At 51.9% G+C, this 20840-nt stretch overlaps 1 protein-coding gene across 1 annotated transcript in view; it reads right to left on the bottom strand.

Moving 5' to 3' along the window:
* Positions 1-1690: 1690 nt before the first annotated feature.
* Galnt2 (polypeptide N-acetylgalactosaminyltransferase 2) overlaps positions 1691-20840 on the bottom strand; it is a 118057-nt gene continuing 98907 nt past the window's right edge. The window contains exons 7-16 of the mRNA XM_031341767.1: positions 19870-19991; positions 17981-18068; positions 16090-16177; positions 15514-15617; positions 13730-13856; positions 11468-11560; positions 11142-11225; positions 9906-10032; positions 6541-6660; positions 1691-4154 (exon numbers count right to left, since the gene is read on the bottom strand). Coding sequence (XP_031197627.1) covers positions 3999-4154; positions 6541-6660; positions 9906-10032; positions 11142-11225; positions 11468-11560; positions 13730-13856; positions 15514-15617; positions 16090-16177; positions 17981-18068; positions 19870-19991 — 1109 coding nt within the window. The 3' untranslated portion in view covers positions 1691-3998. The remainder of the gene's footprint in view (positions 4155-6540; positions 6661-9905; positions 10033-11141; positions 11226-11467; positions 11561-13729; positions 13857-15513; positions 15618-16089; positions 16178-17980; positions 18069-19869; positions 19992-20840) is intronic.

Here is a 20840-nt window from a genome sequence, read left to right as displayed (position 1 = left end):
CAGGGGTGCTGAGGTGTAAGTGTCAGCCACACAGGGGCGCTCACTAGGGCACTCTGAGCCTCAGACTAGGAGAACTAGCCCACCCGCACCAACACACTTCTGAGAACCTCGAAGCTTTCCTTTCCTTATCATGACCTCTTCCTGAAACTATTTTGTTCAGCAAGGACTGGAGCTTGCGGACAGTGGGTATTGTCTCTGTTTTTCTTTTCATTCCAACCGTTATTACAGATTTTCATTCACTCTGCATCCACTGAAGCTTTGGAATCATACACAGTAGTAATGAGACAATACAACGCTACCTAGTTGCGGATACCAGTGAGATGAGTGCATGTCCCTGTCTCTTTGACATGACTGGCTTCTTTGTGGTCCACTGCAATGTGTTTTAATTTGAGGCACTCCTGAGAACCCTGAGCTGCCCAGATGCCAAGGACAAGGACAGGGGGGAGTGGGGGGGGGCTCAGTAGGGCCAGGAGCCACGCTTCCATCCGTCTTACAGCAGCTCAAACCCTTCCAGCACAGTAGTCTGGGAGGCTGTGTGGCTCAGCAAACAGTTCCTTTTCTAGCCCCTGACCAGGACACACAGGGTAGTTGTCCATTTGCTTCTCAAACTCCTGAGACTGATATCCTGCCTCTAGGCAATGGGCCCCATCTAGGAGCAGCATGACTCCTGAGCAGAGGTGCCTGTCCTCTGCCACGGTGGGACTTGGAAGCAGTTTGTTCAGCACCGAGCTGAAGTCCAGACTCTTGGGTTTCTTGTTATGAGACAGTGAGCGTGTATATCTGAACTATTAGTAGGAGGCCCAAGAGACCTCTCCAGCTCAAGGGTAACAAGGGACCTTCTGGGACGTCCTTCAGCAAGCCAAGAGCTCCACCCATGATTTTTCGAGGCCCATGCCTTTCTGGGCCTCACTGAAACACTCAGAGAAACCACCCATGGCTACCCCTTTACAAAGCTCAGCACAGCAGCTGGCTCTAAGTCTAACTCCCAGTGGGACCTCCTGACTACCCATCCTGCAACCCTCCTCCTAGCTCCCAGGCTAGACATTTTAGAAATGTAGTTTAGAGTCTTTTCAGATACTCCAAGGTCCCGGAACATTGCCAAGTTATAAGTTACTGCCTTTGTCTCTCAGATGGCCACAGAGCCAAAATCTTGGTGTCTCACATAATGAAGCAAACACAGTGGGGTCTGATGGCCAGTCCGGTCATGGGTCATGGCCTTATCATCATGGTCAAACTGAAAGGCAACTGGCCGGTGTTTATTTTCCTGGATACGTAGCCAGTCACATGATGGTGTGTTAGAAGGCATGTACAAGACTAAGATGGGTGGGGGAGCCCCAGATGGCTGCTGAGCAGGACAGTGTATTTTAAATATTGAAGTATAAGAAATTTGGTACCTAGAGAGTATGGGCCAAGTATTCAGGGCAGAGTACAGGAAGCGGCTTGCACAGGATCAGGGCAAGTTTAGGCAGTTGCGAGTACATTGTAGGGACTGGCCAGGTATCTAGCACAGCCCAACAGTTCCACGCTGCAAACAATTGTCATGACTACAACAGACTCAGGAGGCACAGCATTAGAGGTGCGTTTTAAGAGGGCAGTGAGAAATGTCAGTATGGGCAAAAGCAAGACCCTGATTCCAGCCCTCGGCCTGGTCCCACACCTTGTAGAGACTAAGAGAGACAGCAGCTGAGCATTATCTATAAAGTATCTTCTCTTTATTTAAGTTAAACAATTTCAAGGATGGTTTCCATCTATAAAATGGACAAAGTACAAGCTCTGTACAGCAGTTCTTTTTTTTTTTTTTAAAAATCAACTGGAAAAAAAATTACCAAACTATATTTTGAATTTGCAAAACATACTCACAGACACCATCATTTTCAGCTTCACGGAGACTCAAGGACCACCACAGAAGACAGCCACCTTTGCCTGTGTGCGCCCAGGGCTCCTGGGAGTTTTTAGTTTTAAAAACAGGAGTGGGAGGGTGGGATAGCCCAGATGACTACAAAGCAATACAAGCTCGGCGAGTCACTTTGGCACTCTGTCATGTAAACATGGCTCACCGATGGGCCCTGCCCACACCCCCTCTGCTTGGAGCTGGGTTGAGTTGGCACCCTGGTGGCCAGACAATCAGATGGTACAAAGGTGGTGAGGCCACAGGGTGGGGTGGGGTGCACGTGTGTTTGGGACAGCCCATGTTGTCTTACATCTGTGCAGTCACTCTGATAGAAGCAGTGCAGAGGTGTCAGGGTTAGCAGCAGACGTTGTGGCTGGACTCCAGCAAACTCCTGCCTCGTCCTTGACAGCTCTGCACCTGTACCTGGGAGTGACAGTCCCCAGAGCCTACCTTAGAAGGTGGACATTGTATGGACTTAATTAGATACATGGGCACCCTGTCTCTTACAATGTATTTCTTGTTTATTGGCAGGGGTAGAAAGACAGAGAGGGTCAGCACCTGGCCAGGCCTTTGCCAAGGGTCCGTGGTCATGGTGAGTACACACATGGAGCTCAAGTAGAAGACACCAGCCACGCCCCCTTTTGGAGCAGGTGGGAGGCATAGCCCTCTCACCTTCAGGCCCTCAGATCACCTGAAACTCTGGTTCCCGAGATCTCTGGGACACCCGAGAGGAACACGGATGATGCTTGCAGCCCACCAGGTGTCACTTCCCCTGCATCCAGGTCACCTCTATGGCTGACACATACCTAGGTCCTCCATGTGAGTGCGCAGGCCTTGTGATCTGACCTCTACCCACAATTCCTGCAGTAGTCTGTGGATATACCCCGGCGGTGTTACCCACACCAGCACTACTGACGCCTGGGGTCCACCCTCAGGCTGAAGGGCTGCTCTCCTGCGCTCTGCTGGCAGCTTAGTTAGTACCAAAGACCCAATATTCAGGGTCTCAAACCATGATGAGCCTAGGGATAGCAGGTGACAGCTGTCCAGTGTCCCTGGTCTGTCACAAGGCAGTAGGGTCCTGCTGGCTCACATTAGTTAGAAGCTGTGGGGTTGAGTTTTCCTAAAGAAAAGAAATCTAATTTTAAAAGAAAACCCAAAGCAATACTTGCCAAAAGAGTTGACCTATTTAGGTTTACAGATGACAATGGGCACGAAGCGGACTTTCTATCCCAGCTGCAATCCCCTCGCTGAAGTTAAACATTGATGTTTGGGGGGGGGGGCAGTGGTTTGGGGATGCCCCTACCGGAAGAGCAGCATGGGCCGGCTGGTGAGGTTCCAGAGGCAGAGATGCACCTTTGCTCTGGAAGCGCAGGCCCCTCTGCATGGCTGCACTGCGCTGTGGGGTTCACAAAATGATGTAGGGAAAGCATAGGGAACGGACCATGATTCTCTTTATATGTATCTCTATTTAGTGTCCCACCATAGGAAAGTTCACGTTCAAATACAGCAAGTATGTCAATGGAAGAGGGGATGTGGCTGGGAGGCCAGCTGAGCCCAGGTGCAGGGACAGACAGGAAATCTGCAAGGAAAGGTCAGCTTTGTGGAAATCATTTTTTTTTTTTCCTTAGACAGGGTCTTGCCTGCCTCAGCCTCCTGAGTGATGGACTTACAGGCACTGGCCGCCATGCCTGGTTCACACACATGATTTCGAATAGGTAAAACAAACAAAATGGAGACTGGTGAGTTCTTGCTGTGAGGGCGCCTGCCCCTGCTCCCTCTGTCCTCGATATAAACATGATTGCTGCTTGTCCACTTGCTCCAGCCAGCACTGGGCTATTCCTCTGCTGGGGTGTGAGCAGGAAGCAGAGAGTGGGAGGCAGAGGGTGCCAGCCTTGGGAGGGACCCTCTGTCCTGAGCCCCAGGGGCTCACTTCCTCTTCTGCACAGCTGTCGGCCCAGCTCAGGCCTCGATGAAGACTTGAGACTTAAGACTTTCAGACCATGATGGAACACTGAGGTATATAGTTTTGCGGAAAGTTTCAGAAACGTAATTATGTGATCACCAAACTGGGCCGGTGTGCGGGTGGACGGTGGGCCCTGAGGGCCTCTTATTGCTGCAGATTGAGTGAGAACTTCCACTGTTGTGACAGGGCCGGGCCACACACCTCCACACTCAGGCCTCCGCTCTTGGCAGTACGGCTATCCAGGCACAGGTTGCTGCCCACGTGTCGCAATTTGGAGTTGCCTTCGATCTGCTCCCACTTCTGCAACAGAGAGGGTACAGTGGGGGGGAGGAGCTTAGGGCAGTGTAGGGTCTGCTGGCTACTCTTGGGCATGCACCTGTTATTTCCACCCTCTTTCTCTCTGCTCCTGAGTCCCCGCTGTCTCCATGCCGCATGCTTCATGTGTCACTCTTTGACCACATGCTACCATCATGATGCTCCTCCAAATGCTAGAACACTCGACCTACTGCAGCCAACAAGTCCACTGATCCACTCTGCCAGGCACAGAGGCCTAAGAGGCTCAAGCAGTCTGAGGCGCCCTGACCCTGTTGTTTAGTAGGTGATATCAACATCCTAAACATTTATGCTTTCATTTTTAAAATCACACGCACTTTCCTTTCTCTCTCCACAGCAACTCTTTCATTAGCAAGGTCTGTGGCTCTAATTAATGTTTTAACATGCAATAAGGTTCCTTGGAGTAAGTATTTCTGAAAATCCCTCTGACATGGTGGAATTAGATTTTCTCACTCTTGCCTCCTCTTCCCCTTTGGCCATGTAAATGCACACATATACGTGCCTGGAAGTTCAATACTCTCCCTGGCCAGACAGTATAGTGCCACAGAGACAGGTCGAGGAGCTGCCTCTCAATGGTGGGCCAGGGTGCAGCAAAGCAGTACCTGCAGCATGAGGCTGACCAGCCGCAAGCACGGGGGTGGGGGTGGGGGGCAGTGGGAGGGTACTACGTGTGCACGCGTGTGTATGTGTGTGTGTGTGCGCGCATGTGTATATATTTGTGGCTCTCTCAGCCCTTGGGATATCTTCCACATGCTCATCAGATGCCAACTGTGGAAATCAGGGGCGGTCACCCTAAGAGAGGGTCTGCCACCTGTACCACCTCCCTTCCTGTCCCCACTGCTGTCAGTTTTCTGGTGTCCCCTTCACTGTCATGGAAAGCATACCTAGTGCCTGACAAAGCATGTGGAGAGAACATACTATAATTCTGGCTCCTGGGATGGGCCCTGTCTGTCATGTATTGAAGCATCCATTAGACAGAGGGTGCTAAGAAAACAATTAAGTCCCTCTTAGCTGTCCTTGGAAGGTGGTCTTCAACACTGGCACCCACCTGATGGGATGCCGAAGTGTGGTGGGTTTACTGGAGCAGCACTCCCACATCCCTACAGATGGAGGCTCGAGGCTAGACTCATCACCCAGGACCAAGTGCAGCCTTCCCTGTCTTAGAAGCTCAGTTAAGGACCCCACAGAGAACACAGAGTGGGTGTTTCTATCTCCTCTTCCTTCTTAAAGGTTAACTTTACCACCATCTTATGGCTGAAAGGCCTGGCTGTGTTCTATCTAGGTGGGCCCAGGGGACAGTGGTCTTCCCTTGTTCAACATTTACAATCTTATTCTATAGGATCTGACTCAACTGCACTAACAGATGTTTAAAGGTGAACACACGGTGGGCTGGGAGCAGGGACACAGCATTCAGGTATGGGAGCAGGGCTTTGGGGATGGACTGGGGAGACAGGACCCTTTGCAAGAATTTTCTAACACCTAGGATCTAAACAGGAACTAGATGCTGACTGTGGCCCCATACCACCAACTGCTAGGTTGGGAACCTGGGCCTCCACTTCCCTTTGTGCAATCAGGTGGATGGAAGGATGCTGAGCTGTGGCTCTGGTGGCCCTTGTGCCTCAGTTTCCCCCTACATCTGTCTTCTGGGGAGGGACTATGGAAAGACTAATTACACTCTCCTGTGGTGGGTTAGAAGGAACTGTTAATGTCTGCACTGTGATTGTCACCGCAGGGCTCAGAAAAGTGGTTTGTCCAAGATTCCAAGAGACTATGCCAGACAGAACCAGCTTCCAAGGCTTGCAATAAGCTCTGGTCCACGGAAGGAGAGATATACAGAGAGGCTCCTCAACTCTCACCAGGGTTGAGACTCTGATTTCACTGTGAGCTCAGAGTAAGACAAGTGGCACCCCCAATGCTCAGCCACACTCAGCCATGCAGTCCAGGGCCCCGCAGCAAGCTGAGGAGGCTGCTATGGCCCTGAACCTCAGGGAAAACATACTACAAAACTGCTAGCCATGGAGAAGATCAGAATCAAAGCCCAAAGTCCACTTTCAGTGAATATGGGTCATTCTGCAGCTAAGTCCATGTGCTCACCCAGGCTCATCTGTTAGCCATTCAGATTAGAATTTTTGTAAAGTTAATCAGGAGAACAAGCAATTTATCAATGTTTTGTTTAAGAAATGACGTAATTTCACATAAAATGCTCTGTGGCATGAGGAAGGAAAGGAGACCGAGATTATGACATGAGACCTCCAGCCGGGATAAACGGCAGTGACTGGACCATAGTTGCGAGGTGGATAAGCACACGGCCCGTCACCAGTGATGCCATAAAAGCCTGGGACCTGGGACGCACCTGTCTGCTGTCGTTCTCCCGGCAGCCCTGCAGTCTGATGAGTGACCCAGGTGAACGGTCCACCACAGTAAGGCACAGGTCCATGTGCTTCACCGACTTCTCCTTTGTCAAGGCCCATTCCTAGGAGAGACCACAAGTCAGGGGTACACCCCAAGTCAAGCTGCAGTCAGGTGGGAAACTTGACTCGGGACTCCCAGGGGTAACTCAGAGCCAGCTGGATGCTCCCAGCTGAGGGACAAAGCTACACCCGGCTGCTTAGCTGGCCTTGGTAACCGTTATGTTTTGGTGGGAAATGTGTTTGCACATGTGGGCCCCAGCTGGCAGGTCTGTTCTGGGAGGCTGGGGAGGTGCACACTCCTGCTGCCTCAGTTGCAGGCCACTCAGGCTGGCAAGTCCAGTTATGATTGACTGACTGTACTCTCAATCCAGGAGCCAAAATAAATGCACCCTCAAGTTATTTCTATTAGTATTTGGTCAGAACAGCAAGAAAAGTTAATACAGAGACCAAAAAGGGCTGTGTCAAAGAGTGACTAGCACTCTGTGATAGCTAACGGTGTTAAGCCCTTTAGCTCAACCTGCAAGTTAGAGATCCACTCAGCCATCAGCTCTAACCCACAAGTCCCCCACATCATTTTTTGAATGACTCTACTTTGGAAACAGATTTATGAATGTAGGTTGAATCTGTAGAAACTCCATAAACGATACATTGTAGCTTTCAGCGAATATCTACATGGCTGAAGTCCGCAGGAACCTGCCGCTGGTACTCACAAAGTGCTGGAATTCTGCAGGAACAGTCTAAGCATCAACACACAGCATGGCTCCTCCTAACTGGATGCTTACCTAACTGGATGTCTCAAGCCTTTGCACAAGAGCTGCATGAGGTGTGTGTGTGAATGCCTATGTACGCGCATGCTTATGTGTGTCCTTTGCAGACAAGAAAATTGGGTCAGAATGCATTTAAATATCCTTGCCTGTGCTTTTAGCAATCCAAACACATGCACATGCATGTGTACACAGAGGACAAGGCTGTCAATTGCCTCTTTGAAACCACACAGATCATGTACAAGCTTGGAAGACTGGGGACAGAGGGGAGTGACGTCACTATGAGTGGCAGTGGCCAGGTAAAAGGTCCTTTGTATAGCCAGAAGGCGGGGCTTCCTAAAGTCACTTAAGAACCTGATTCCTAAGAGTACAGCCGCCCACACAGGGCCTTCAGGATCCAGAAGTGGAGTACTCAGTGAGCCCAGCATTCCACAGGGATACTGAGCTGCTCAGCCCTGGGGCTTCTTTCTCTTCTCTGGTTCCCCTGATCTCTGTGTCCTTCAGAATGGAAAATGGAAGATGCACGGGGTAGTGGTGGCATATGCCTTTAATTCCAGCACTTGGGAGGCAGAGGCAGGTGGACTTCTGAGTTCGAGGCCAGCCTGGTCTACAAAGTGAGTTCCAGGATAGCCAGGGCTACACAGAGAAACCCTGTCTCGAAATACCAAAAAAAAAAAAAAAAAAAAAAAAAAAAAAAAAAAAAAAAAAAAAAAAAAAAAAAAAAGGAAAATAGAAGATGCATGAATGTATTCTTTAAGGGCTACAAAGATTGCCACAAGGCTAGAGGTGATGAGCCTTGCTATCTATGAGCAAGTGGTCTGCTGATGGCAAGACACTGAAACTCAAATGGGACAGAACTCGCATCGCACTTCAGGGCTGCCACTGGGACATGAGGGCTCCTGATTCTGAGAAGTACATAAAGTGTGGGGGGGGAGGGGGCGGGGCAGAGAAGTGGGAAAGTGGGGCTGGGAAGTTAGAAGCACAGAGAGTCGAGGAAGAGGTTGGAGAAAGAGGATCCAGTGAGCCTGGAGGCAGGATGGCCTGATCTTTCCTTGCTGTCTCTATCCTTGCCTTGGAGTGGGACTGTTCCTCTGTGCCACTGCACATTAGCAGGAAGTTACTCATAGAAGGTGTCTGCACTCTGAGTCACTGGGGTAGGCCCTTTTGAAATCAGCCTCGCTTTCTGCCTGTCCGCTTCCAGACTGCAGACATGAGGTGGTCAGCTTCCTCATACTCCCATGCCGTGATGTACTCCGGGGGACGTGAGTCAGAAGGATCCTTCTCTCTCAAGCTTTCTGTCACCACAGTGAAGGGTGGGTAGCTTATATACAGTCTGTCTACTCTACCCACTGTGCTTCCTGCCAGATGTGCCAGGGTGTGGAGATGCAACTCGGTGTCCCCAGTACACTGAAGGCTAGGATGTGGCAGTCCAGGACCCCTCCCCACCACACCTATGTGTGGACAACAGCTGGAGACACACCTGTTTGTGGTCAGGAGAGTCACAGGGACCTCTGGGCACTGAGGGTCTAGACTGTCTTCATATGACAAGTGTGGGAAGATGCTGGTTGGCTAGGAAGGTCACATGTGGATATTGTGTACTTCATTATTTTAAAGACAGGTAATACACTGAACCTCAAAACCCTGATTTGTCTATGCACGCAGCAAAGCTACCTTGTCCTTCAGCAACTTGAATTTGTAAACTGTCTAAGAATGCTTTTATGAGTGCCATCCTTTAAAAAGTGTGGCCATCATTCTTTCATTTCCTACGTGCTGCTGAGGCGCAGCTGGAAACCAGGTAACAGTGCCCATCCCTGCTGCCTGCACTGTGCCGCTTAAAGTTCCCATCCTTGTGGCACCTGTCATGGTGGGGACACCTACTGGTGTCACCTTTGCCTCTGGATCCCCTCCAAGCACTAGAGTGCCAGCCACCAACCACACATGGCAGCTTGAATTTAAATTCGGTAGAGTTAAATACAGCTGAAGGCTTAATTCACAGTAGGCACATCTTAGGAGCTCATGTGCATAGTAGGCGCCTGCTAGCTGTAGTTCTACAACATTTCTAGCACTGAGGAGGGGGCTCATGGACCCCAGTTGGCCTGAAGTATCCCAGGTTGAGTGGTAAATTGTGCCAATCACCAAGCCTGCCAAGGATCAGAACCCAACATCGGCTGGTCTTCACCATCAGGCACTTATACTCCACCTGAGGAGGCCGAAGCTGAGCGCAAGCTAAGCAGGGACCGAATCAGGCACAAACATGGCTGCAGATGTAGGTGCAGGTGCATGGTAGTGGATTCAGCAGGGACGACAGAGCTGGTGGGAAGTCGTAGCCTAAACAACAGGTGCTGAGTATATCCCTCACCAGCACAGCACAGCACAGCACAGCACAGCCCACAGCTGATGAGCCAGCCGCTCAAGGCATCATTCAATACCTGCAACATCCCAGCTGGTTCTGAGGCTGCTGGCAAGGCCAGAGCTTTCTATGGGAGTCCAGGGCGTCGAGCTGAGGCCTCTGGGTCTGCTGGACAAGCATGCTCCCTACCTACCTGGTTTCCTCCAGCGTTGTGACACTCATAAATTCCAACAACTCCATCCGCAAAGTGTCCCAAGGTGTCTAGGCAGTTGGTTCCCTGCTGTAAGGCCCCAAAAGCTATGTCCTGGTGGTCTGGAACCCTGCAAGGCATTCATTGTAAGAGCCCTGGCCACCTCCGCAGCCCTGTGCTTTCTGTTCACCACGGCCTCTGCACATGGTCTCCAATTAGACAGCAGAAACAGGACAGCTTCGTGTCACCCCAACATGATGTGGCCCTAGCCTCTGGATTCCTAACTCTTTAATACTGTTAAGTGGGCCAGGCATGATGGCATATGCCTGTAATTCCAGCATTCAGAAGCTGAGGGAGGATTTCTGTGAGAGTCTGAGGCCAGCTTGGGCTACTGAGTGAGACCTGCCCAGCCCTATGCCCCCATCTCAAAGGAATGGGAGGAAATGGGAGATGTTTTCTCATGTTCTGGTAAGGGAGTGTTACAAGTTGGGTTGTTGGCTGTCCCTTAGAAAGCCACACTCACAGGGGTCACATCTGGCCCTTCATATTTCTCAACAGACGAGACCTTGCCCAGTAGGGCACAGCCTGTGGGATTTGTTATGTGGTCCAATGTACACAAATGGATGGAGTGTATGGGGAGCTGTGTAAACACACAGGAAGGAGACAAGAGGCACTGGCTGTGGTCTCCTGATGAAGGGCTGTCCTCTAACCCTCAACTGGTTCTCCTGTGTGGAAAGATGAAAAGGGCGGGTCCTTCAGGATGAGAATGACCTGGCAGCAACTGTGATCAGAGGCCTGCTGGTCCTCCACCAGAGCCATTGGCAGCCCTAGGACAGAGCTCCTGCCAGCTTACAGGGAAGAGCAGCGTTGGGGCAAGACTCAGCAGAGTCTGTCACTCACCCTCCCTCCCGTAGGGGCTGGGATGCCACCACAGTCACAGCCAATGCTGCTCTACACTAAGAAGGCAGGAGCAGCTGAAGGGAGCTGTGGGGAGAGGAGTGTGCTCACGGGGAGATGGCCTCTGTCTCACTAGTCCACCTCTTAAGAAGGGGACAAACCAAACTGGGTGCTCTGGGATTCTCCCAGGCTCACACAGAGCAAGGGTAACTGCAAAAGAGGGGGCACCTGTGGGGTGGGACTGTGCTCTCCCTGGTAGGCAGCTCCCAGTCTCACTCACAGCAAGCATGAAGCTTCTGCGGCCTCCTTCTTCATAAGGTGCACTCAGGCCCCAGGACTTACCTCAGCTCGGGGTAGACGTTGTCCAGGTACCACTTGAAGGGCTTGCAGCCTAGCTTTTTCCTGAGCTCCAGCCTGCTCTGAATACTGGAGGAAAAGAAGATACATTTCATTTCTGAATGCTGGGAGAATAGCTGGCCTACATGGTATGGCATGGCCTGACCAGCCTGGGGGGGGGGCCCATGACTGGCTCACTTCCCACCAGGATGTGCTGGCACAAAGTGGAGGCCACTGTTGACACTCCCAGGGTCTCCACTAGGAGGACAGGGTAGCAGCTATCCCCACCTCTGCCAGGGTCCCCATTAGAAGTATAGAGGGGTGACACTCACTTCCCATAGGGCACGTTTCGTGCAGAAGGCACCGCTGCGTAGTAGAAATGTTTGTACTCATCCATCCAGACCTCAGCTGCCCGGCGTGTGTTCCTGAAAACAAAGTAAGCTGTCCTGAGCTGTAACTCCCATCCTTTCCCCAGAGTCACTTGTCCCTGTCTGTCTCCTGGAGTGTGAATAAGGACAGTGCCTTGAGAGTGGCATGGTGCAGCCACAGCTACCTCAGGGTCTGTGGGAAGTGCTCAGCTGAAGCACCATCACTCAGCATGAGTCAGCCTGGAGCAGGATGGCACGGACATACTGACAAGACATCCCTGCTGCGCCTCAGAGAAGGAGCCTCTAGTGGAGAACGCAGCATGAGACTCTGGTCACCCCGGATTTCCACAGCATGAGTGGATATGGCACCACTGGGATGCTGGGAAAGCAAACTAGGTTCCCCTAACTCCCTTTGCCCTTCCTCTGAGGTACCATAACATGTAGATTAGAAATGACAGCATGCATGCCCCGGGTCTGGGGAGACTTGCTGCCCTCAGGTCTAGTACATAAAGAGAGCTTGCTTCCGAGACAGTTAGGAAGGGCCACCGTAAGCATAGATAGCTGCAGAACCTCTGCTCAGTTGAGGGGAGACATGGCCTACCATGCTCTTCCAAGACGAACGCAGCAGACGGTGGTCACCCTGGAGGTGAATCACTTTCTATGCAGTAATGTCTTTAAATGCTGAATCTGTCACACTGTCCAAGCTGTAATTACTAAGTCCATTTCCACCTGGGGCCTCTGTCTTCCCCATAAAGTGACAAATATTCCTGTTGTCCAAGAATGGGGGAGGGGCAGACTGTTGTCATGGAGAGACAAGATGCTGTAAATGTGCTCATCCTTGGACTCCTGGTGCCAACCCCAGAAATTTACCTCAAGGTTGATAACCAGGAATGACATGCATGTGGAAATGTCCTCATTTCAGGATATAATGGGAAAACTAGTAGCCCTGCAGGGTGGCTGTGGAGCACACCCTCATAGACTTGTAGGTCTGTGTGTATGACTGACACAGACCTCTGGGCCCCAATGTGTCTGTGAGGAGCAGATTGATGAGATCCAGAAGGCTCTGACCTGACCACTGGGCACCTTCCTAGGCACAGTTGAAATATGACTATTACTGGGTAATAAAGGTAGGGGGTGGAGCCATACCCCTGGGGCCGTCCCTGCCCTCCACCTGTCCCAGTTAGCCCAAGTTCTCATCCCCACGGTGCTGACCAGATGAGTATTAGAAGCATTTTGTCTGGCTTATGGGTTTTGCTGTCTGCTCCCTAAGGTCCAAATCCACGCTATCTGCCCCATGAGGTCTGACACACAGGTTTTTGCTTTTTTTTAAGACAGGGCCTCACTTGTGTAGCCTTGGCTGACTTCAAACACTCCGACATCCACCTGCTTCTGCCTTCTGAGCACGGGGATTAAAGGTGTGTGCTACAATGTCAGAACTCGAAAAAATCCCTAGGAAAAATCTGGTTGGACCAAGCAGCTTTTCAGTTTTGGTTTGTTTCCTAACATCTGTTGCTGATTGGCAATCAATCAGTAATGAGCCTCAATGTCTTCTGGCTGGAGTGCAGTGTGACCTGCCTTCTGATACGGTTTCACTGTCTGCTCCCCCAGAACTCAGGCTCAAGTTGAGTTGCATGAGATGACACTGAGAGGCAGGAGCTTGAAGCAATGGCCGGGCCACGGGGCTCTGTTGTCACCAGACTGGAACTGTTCCTCTGTGCCTCATCCTCATCTCTTACCCTTCACTATGTGGGGCATCAGGACGGCCCTTGGCAGGGGTTGACACCTTGGTCCCAGACATGTCAGCACCCAGACAGCTAGCCAGCAATGCCGCTCTTTGTAATAACCCAGCCATTGGCACTGGTTACTGCAGTACGTGATGGGCGAATGCAACCCTGTTCTTACCACCGTGATTGGCGATACAGCACAAACCCAGGCTCTCCCTCTGAGGTTTTTGTAACCATTCCATGGTAGTCTTTCCCTGATGTCCCAGTTAGGATAACTCCAGCTATCACCCTCCCCTGCCCCCACCCGCCCCCCATAATGTCTTCCTGAGACCTCCATGGAGCACGCTGAGATGGCTTCTCTCACTGGAATCCCATCTGGCATGCTAGCCACTGTTCCTTTCCTCAGCTCAGGGGCCATGCCTGTCAAGGAACACTGTCTCCACACAGTTCCAGGGTCTTCTGAGCAGACGGCAGACATCTGGTCTGGCCTGTCACATCTTACCGGGCAAAGACAGTGCCACTGCCACCGGGGAATGTGTAGGGGTGCTGCTTCCGGAACACGTGACCCACACGGCTGCACGGGATGATCTCCAGGCTGCCGCCGCACTGCCACACTCGGAATGAGATCTCTGATAGGAAGGGAAGTTGGCAACCATCAGAACTCATAGGTGCTGTCCCTGTGGTTAGCCACCTACCACGCCTCACTTTCAACTGCTGGGGGAAACCCATGAGGGGTGCTTCTCCAGAGCAGGATCTGGAGCTTTTATAGAGGAGACACCGGATGCATCCTGGACAGGCCATCTCCAGAGCACACCCAAGACTGAGCATGCATGAGTTCTTGTCCCATTTGAGCACTGTGGGACAAGAGGTCTCCCAACGATGACTCTTGGTCTGAAAGCAGACACTCGCAGACTAAGACCACGTGTGTCCCAGCAGCTGTCAGCTGGAGGTGCGCACAGACCACCGTCCTCCATGCCACTCGCTGTACACTGACTGAGTGCCAGGTGCACTGAGCTTCCCTTCAGGGAAAGAAAGAGTCCCTGCCTATTTCTCTCATGTATCAGCAGGTCCAAATGTCAACCAAGTTCCCAGGGTGGTAACTAGGGACAGTCACCTATCCTAACCTTAGCAAGACACAGAGGAGGCTGGTTGACTATGTCTGTCACTCAGTGCTCTCAGGTCCCTGAGATGTGGCCTCCTGAGCCCATGACACACGTTGGCCCACGGGGTGGCTCCAGCCATTGGAACCTACAGTGCAAGAGGCTCAGGGACCTTTCAGGTTTACTACCTCAAAAACTGTTCTTGCTCACAAAACTTCACCCAAGCCCAACACTGCACTGAAACTTGGAAAGGAGCTGGACTCTCCACCCCTCCCTTCTCCCCATGGAGCCAGAGCTGGAAGTGGCTTGTATCATGCTGGGCAGAGCTGACCTACCAGATGAAACGTCTCTACCAACTTCAACTTCAAAGGACACATTCGGATGACGGGCTAGCTGAAGCTGCTCTTTTAAGCCAACAGAAGCTATCAAAGTCTCTGTCACAAGAAAACCCACTCAAAGTGACAGCGACGTGGCTTTCCCTCTTGTCCTGGCCCCCTCTCCTCCCAGGGCACACCTGCATAAGGACGAAGGAAACCAAACTCTTGATAGTGAGAGGAGTCAGCTCTGAATGACAAGCACTTGAAATCAAAGGTGGCAAGTAAAACGGGAGACAAAGACTGAACAAGCTAAGTCGAGTCTTTTCATCCATCACGCAAGACACTTGAGGCGCCTGCCTACGCAGATCGCCACCTATAAAAGCATCTATGTTTCATTCCTGGGCAAACATGATCTCCAAGGGTCATTAAAAAAAAAAAGAAGAAGAATTATTCCTAAAAGTAGTGGAAAAGGGTCTGAATATCAGAGCCCATCCATGTGACATGCATTTCATTCAGCCAAACCAGCAGCTGCCTGACCCCATTATTATCCTACAGTTAACCAGAACCCTGGAAATGGCTTATTTCTTAGTTTTGGAGGCATGTATTCAGAACCCCCAGGTCAAAGGTCAAAGGAGGTGACTGAATCTGGTGTCTGTGCAGGGATGACCCGACAGGAGGCACATGTCTTACTGTCATCCTTGTGGTGAGGTGCTCTGGAACACGCACGCACGCATGTATGTAGGAGCTGGTTTGTCCACTGAGTGGCTGGCTGCTCTGGGCCTCCCTAAATGCTGACATGACACCCTGCCTCCCACACTTTACCATAGTGGAGTTGGGGCCTGAGTGGGGTGGGGGAGGGGCATACATACCCAAGTTCTCTCCTCCCCACACATCCATCATCATGTCGTACTTCCCCAGCTCTTCAAAATAGAGCTTGTCCATCACAAAGAGGCCACCAGCGATCATCGGGGTTCTGAAAAGACCAGGGGAATAAGGGCAAGGTTAGACCACACCACAGGCTGGACCTCCATCCTCTGCTGTACTCTAAGGGGTCTTTCATTTGCCCACTGGCCTCTAATCACTGCTTGGGGTCCCACAGAGGCTGGGATCCTTGGCTTTTACATGCCTCAACTTACAAGGTAATTCTAAGAACTGCAGAAGTAACTAACACCTAAGGCCAGAGCATACAGGTCCACTCTGCTACACACAGCATTCACCATAAACAGGAGCCCACACAGAACCAGCAGAGATGCCTTGGAGGCTAGTGACGGAGGCAAAGGACCTAAATTCCCTCACTGTGTGACCTGGTGGCAGATGATGGCCCAGGGGAGGCCAGGGACAAATAGGGTGGGCAGCACAGAGCCCCACTGTCCTGGATGCACACTGCAGCAGGGGCTGGAGTCTGGGCTCTCCCAGGAGGGCTTCCTGAAATAGGCCGCACTTACTTTATAGGCGCAACTGGGTTTCCCTGCCGGGATCTCCTCTGCTCTGGTGTCATGTAATCCCACTTGAACACCAAGTTCCAGTCAAAACCTGCCAGCCCAGAAAAAACCGGCAATGAGAAGAGACAGTCGCTCAAGTCCAGCTGTCTCAACCTCGTAGCTTGACAATGAGCTCATGTGGATAGAACTCACTGCCAACCAACCAAACAACCACAATGGGGAGAAGAGAAGGATGGGGGTGGGGGGAGGAAGGGAGCAGGGGGAGAGGGAGGAGAAGCGGGTGGCTGGTGGGTATGGAGCACAGTGAAATCTTCCCAGCCCTCCAAAGCAAACAGGGTTCTGAGTTTTCTTCTAAAAACCCCAAACTACAGGTACGTCTGTGTGTCTGTGTATGGTTATGTGCACACGGTGCTGGCGTCCATGGGGTCAGAGGGTTGGAGCCCTCGGAGCTGGGGATACAGGCTGCCTGAGTGTCAGCTGGCCTGTGAACCAGCTTTCCTGCTCCTCTAACCTCTTTTAGTTTTTATTTTTTTAATGTAGGATATAACAATATAGCCCAGGCTGGTCTTGAACTTGTAGCAGTCCTCCTGCCTCAGCCACCTGAGTTCTGGGATTGCACACATGTGCCATCATGCCTGGCTGGGACTTTCTAATCTTCACACGTAAGAACAAATGTGAAACATGGGACTGGTGCCTGTGTGATGCCACTGCACCTTTAAGGGCTGTGCACACAAGCTTGGGGACCTGGGGACAGGGCTGTGCACACAAGCCTGGGGGCCTGGGGACAGGGCTGTGCACACAAGCCTGGGGGTCTGGGGACAGGGCTGTGCACACAAGCCTGAGGGCCTGGGGGCGAGCGGAATCATAGTTGGCTCCCAGAACCACATGCAGCATGTAGTGCTTCTGTGGGACTGACCCATGTTTCTTCAGGTCTGGACCAGGACCTTTCGGGGCCCATAACTTTGAAAAACTGCTCCCACAATGACCTAAGAGCTTACATGCTGAGTCTCACGGTGCAGGCCTGTAATCTTAGCAGTGCTCATGAGAGCTGCTGAGACAGGAGGAGCTTGGGTTCTAGGCCAGCTTAGCTCCCTAAGCCACCCTACCACTTGCTATTTGTGAGATAGGAGCTAGACTAGGGAACGGCACAGCCTGCTCTGCGTTGTGTGCAGAGGTGCCCCCACAGTAATGTCCACTGCAGTCTCCCTCCCACCAGAGAAGCCTCAACACTTCTTAAGAAGCAACGGAGAAGCCTCAACAAATTTCTCTTGGATCCCTGGAGGGGACCAGAAGGTAACATTTGTAGGCTGTGTGGCCCTACAAGACACTGGTCCATTCACACAAAGGCCACCCAGTGGTGAAGCAGGCTGTGGTTGGGCTGCTGGGAAGGGAGAGGCAGTGTCCAAGCTTGAACACAAAGGAAGGACCGGTGCCTGGTGGGTGGGCGGTGACAGGCCAGCAGCAGGATGGCAGGACTCCAGGCTGGCTGGGCATGCAGGCTACAAGAGGAAGCCTGGCCCTGGCAGAGGACACAGAGACAGGTTCCAGGCCCAGTCAGCCAGTCCTTGGCTCTACAGGGTGTCTCAGGGACCGTCTCTTGCTGATCCCAGCTCTGGAGCCTCTCAGGCCAGCACATCAATGGGTAGAGGCTCCTCTGCTCCAGTCGAGGATTCCCCTAGCTTTAGCAGCAGCTCAGGGAGAGAGGAGGAGACAGTGGAAAGAGTGTGGGGGTGGGGTTGCCAGGGAAGCAGGGCCTGTCCTTTCTGTGAGGTACCAGCCAGGACCCACACCACAGAGCTCCGCTGTCATTGTCACTGCTGACCATGGGACAGCAATGGTCAGAAGACCAGCCAGGCAGAACAGGCCAGCAGGTGGAACAATCATGGACACCTACCACCCTTGAGGTCGGCAGAGGCGCCCACATATTGGAAGTTATCCATGTTGATGACATCGATGATGGGGGATACAACCCGGGTCCTGTCCTGAGGGGGTGCATGCAGAAGAAGGAAAGATACTTGTAAGTGATGACCCCAGCAAAGCAAGAGCTGCCACCCCAACAGACACCACTGTCCCAAGGTATGCAGGGCGGTGGCATGAGAGGGGACAGCCGACTGGACGCTCTGCTGCCTCTTCTCCCGGTCACAGACCCGAGCTGTGCAGTGGCCCTGAGTCCTGGATTTCAACCGCGGGGAGATCTCAGTGTCACAGAACTAAGCTCAGCCACATCATGCCTGTCACCCTCTTGTGAGCTGCACCAGCGAAGCTCAGGAAGGAACCCGTGGCTGAAGTGTCTACACGACAAAGCCAGGAACGGTTTCTGGGCACAGGTGGCGTGAGAGGAAGTGGGCGCATCACCTCACAGCAGCTGACTGGAGTTTCCATTTCCGAACTCAACTCTGTGATTGTACCGACCATGGCTACTTCCCACAGTGCCACTGTGTAAGGGCAAACATGAGGGCTTTCACCTGCTCTGACCTTCCTTCTCAGTGCTGCCTCATGCTGACTGTTCATAAGAGAGAGAGCATGTGGCCCTTGAGTTACTTAGAGAATGCTTGTTAGCTGAAGGGCCCGAAAGTTCAGCAACAGGATGAGCAGAGCTCAGAAGCACTCTCCAGTGGTATTACAGAGCCCCATCCTGCCTGCTTGCAGGTTGATGGGGAAACAAGCTCTGGGCTATGGAGACTAGAGCCTCGCTCAGTAGCCCACCCTCCTGCTCCCATCAGGCTGGCCCTGGATAAGTGAGATTAATCTGCTTTATACTCCTTCTGATGAGAAGGGAATCATAGGAACCCATCACGTTGGTCCGCTCCCTCTCCAGCTGGCCAAGCTGGGGGACACATGGCAGAGATAGGAGGGGCATGGGAGTGTGTGTTGGAGAGGGAACTGGCTGAGCACTCGGTGGCAACCCTGCCTCCTATGTGATTCCAGATGTTGCTGAAGAACCCTGAAGCCCAGTCTCCTTACTCATCAGGTAAGGGAGAACACCTAGCGTGCCACCTGAGACCAGTAAAGGGCTGAAATGGGACTTCTAGCAGCTCTTGGCTGCTCAGTATTTTGTGACTTGCTGTTGCTACATGTGCTACGGTGGCGGGCAGAGCGTCTCATCCTGTTTCCTTTCATTTACTCCATCGCCCCCAAGGAAGCACTTTCATAGCAGCAAGGAAAAAAAGTCAATAAGACAAGCAGAGGGCAAGAAAAATAATACTGGGCTAAACACAGTACCAGCGCAGACACTTCCGGAAGGCAGAATGTGCCCGAGCATGGCCAAAGGTCGTGTGACAAGCTCACCAGGGCACTCTGCTAGCTTGTTTGCTTCTCTTTGTAGGCCTAGAGCAGCTGGTTAGTCTGTCCTTAGCCAGGTCAGAGGAGTAGCACTGCACCAACCGGGCCTCCTACCAGACATCCCACCACAAGGCACTCTTGCCACTGGGCTATCCTGCTAGCCACATATCTTCCCCCACACCCTTGTGTGCATGTGCATGAACATGTGCACACATGCATGCCTCTGTGTGTGTGTGTATTTGCATGCAAGTATGTGTGTGTGTGTGTGTGTGTGTGTGTGTGTGTGTGTGTGTGTGTAAGAGAGAGAGAGAGGTCTCCCATGACCAGCCACATCATCTTGCCAGGCCTCTGCCAGCTCCATAGAAGCTGTCTTTGGTTGCAGTGACAGTTCTGCACTGATGGGACATCGTGAAACAATGTCTGGGGCATTGCATCCTTCCTAGTGACAAGAAAACTCACAGCCAGTGTAGGTAGCACACACCCTCTGTGTGACAGGCTCACCTCAGCAACCCGCTCTAAGAGCGGCTCCAGCCATCGCTCGTTACACTCGCAGTGACTGTCTAGGAAGGTCAGGACCTTGGCCTGGGCAGCATCAGCACCCCGGACCCGAGAGCGCATTAGACCTGTGGAGAAAATTCAAAGTGCATGGGGGTGGGAGCTCCACCTGAGAGCTAACCTGGCACAGCCAGCAGCCCCTGTGCCCTGTTGCAGAGGAGCTGTTTGTCAGCTGTGAGTGAACAGCTTAGCAGTCAAACAGCTCATCAGGTGACAGGAAAGAACTTTCCCTACCTGGCTGGGACAGCAAAGGTGTCACCATGCCCTGAGAGCTAATGGTGCCAGGTCTGGTGAGCCTGCGACGGCATCGCAAACAGTTTTGTCTTCAGACAACAGGGCATCAAAATCAAAATCCTGTGTGGCTGTGATGCAAAATCAGGGTCATTTTTGGCCCCATTCTACACAAATGGCTTGTGATCAATTTTAACAGATACTTCATGTACATATATAGTCTTATCATCAGCCATGTACCAAGCCTAGAAAAAACCCTACACCTGGATGGGATTCAGCTCCTTACAAAATGAGCAAGGACAATTATTTTAAGTTCCTGTATATACAAGAAAAATGGATTTTCAATGGCTCTTATTAATTGTATGCTGCATCAGGGTAAAAAGACAAGATTTCCAACTCCAAGTCATTCAAACTGCTACAACTGCAGAGCTGAACATAAGTGGGAACTGTATGAAAGGGCTTCCGAGGAGTCACTCAAAGAGGAAACTAGAGGGGATTCAATGCCTGAGAGCGGCAATGGCGGAGTGAGACCCAGGTCTGCAGGGCTTGCCCTCTCTTCCCAGAGTGCCCTCCCCTCTGCTGCAGTGCAGTCCTTTCAGCTTGAGGTGTCAGCAGACCAAGGGCAGGACTTCTACTGTGGTTGGAAAGGGAAAGAAGGCCCGGAAACCTGTGGCCAACAGCTCCTA

This window comes from Mastomys coucha, unplaced genomic scaffold (assembly GCF_008632895.1).
Source record: "Mastomys coucha isolate ucsf_1 unplaced genomic scaffold, UCSF_Mcou_1 pScaffold22, whole genome shotgun sequence".
Classification (NCBI taxonomy): domain Eukaryota; kingdom Metazoa; phylum Chordata; class Mammalia; order Rodentia; family Muridae; genus Mastomys; species Mastomys coucha.
Note: the sequence above shows the minus strand (reverse complement) of the source record. Positions and strands in the feature narration are given on the sequence as shown.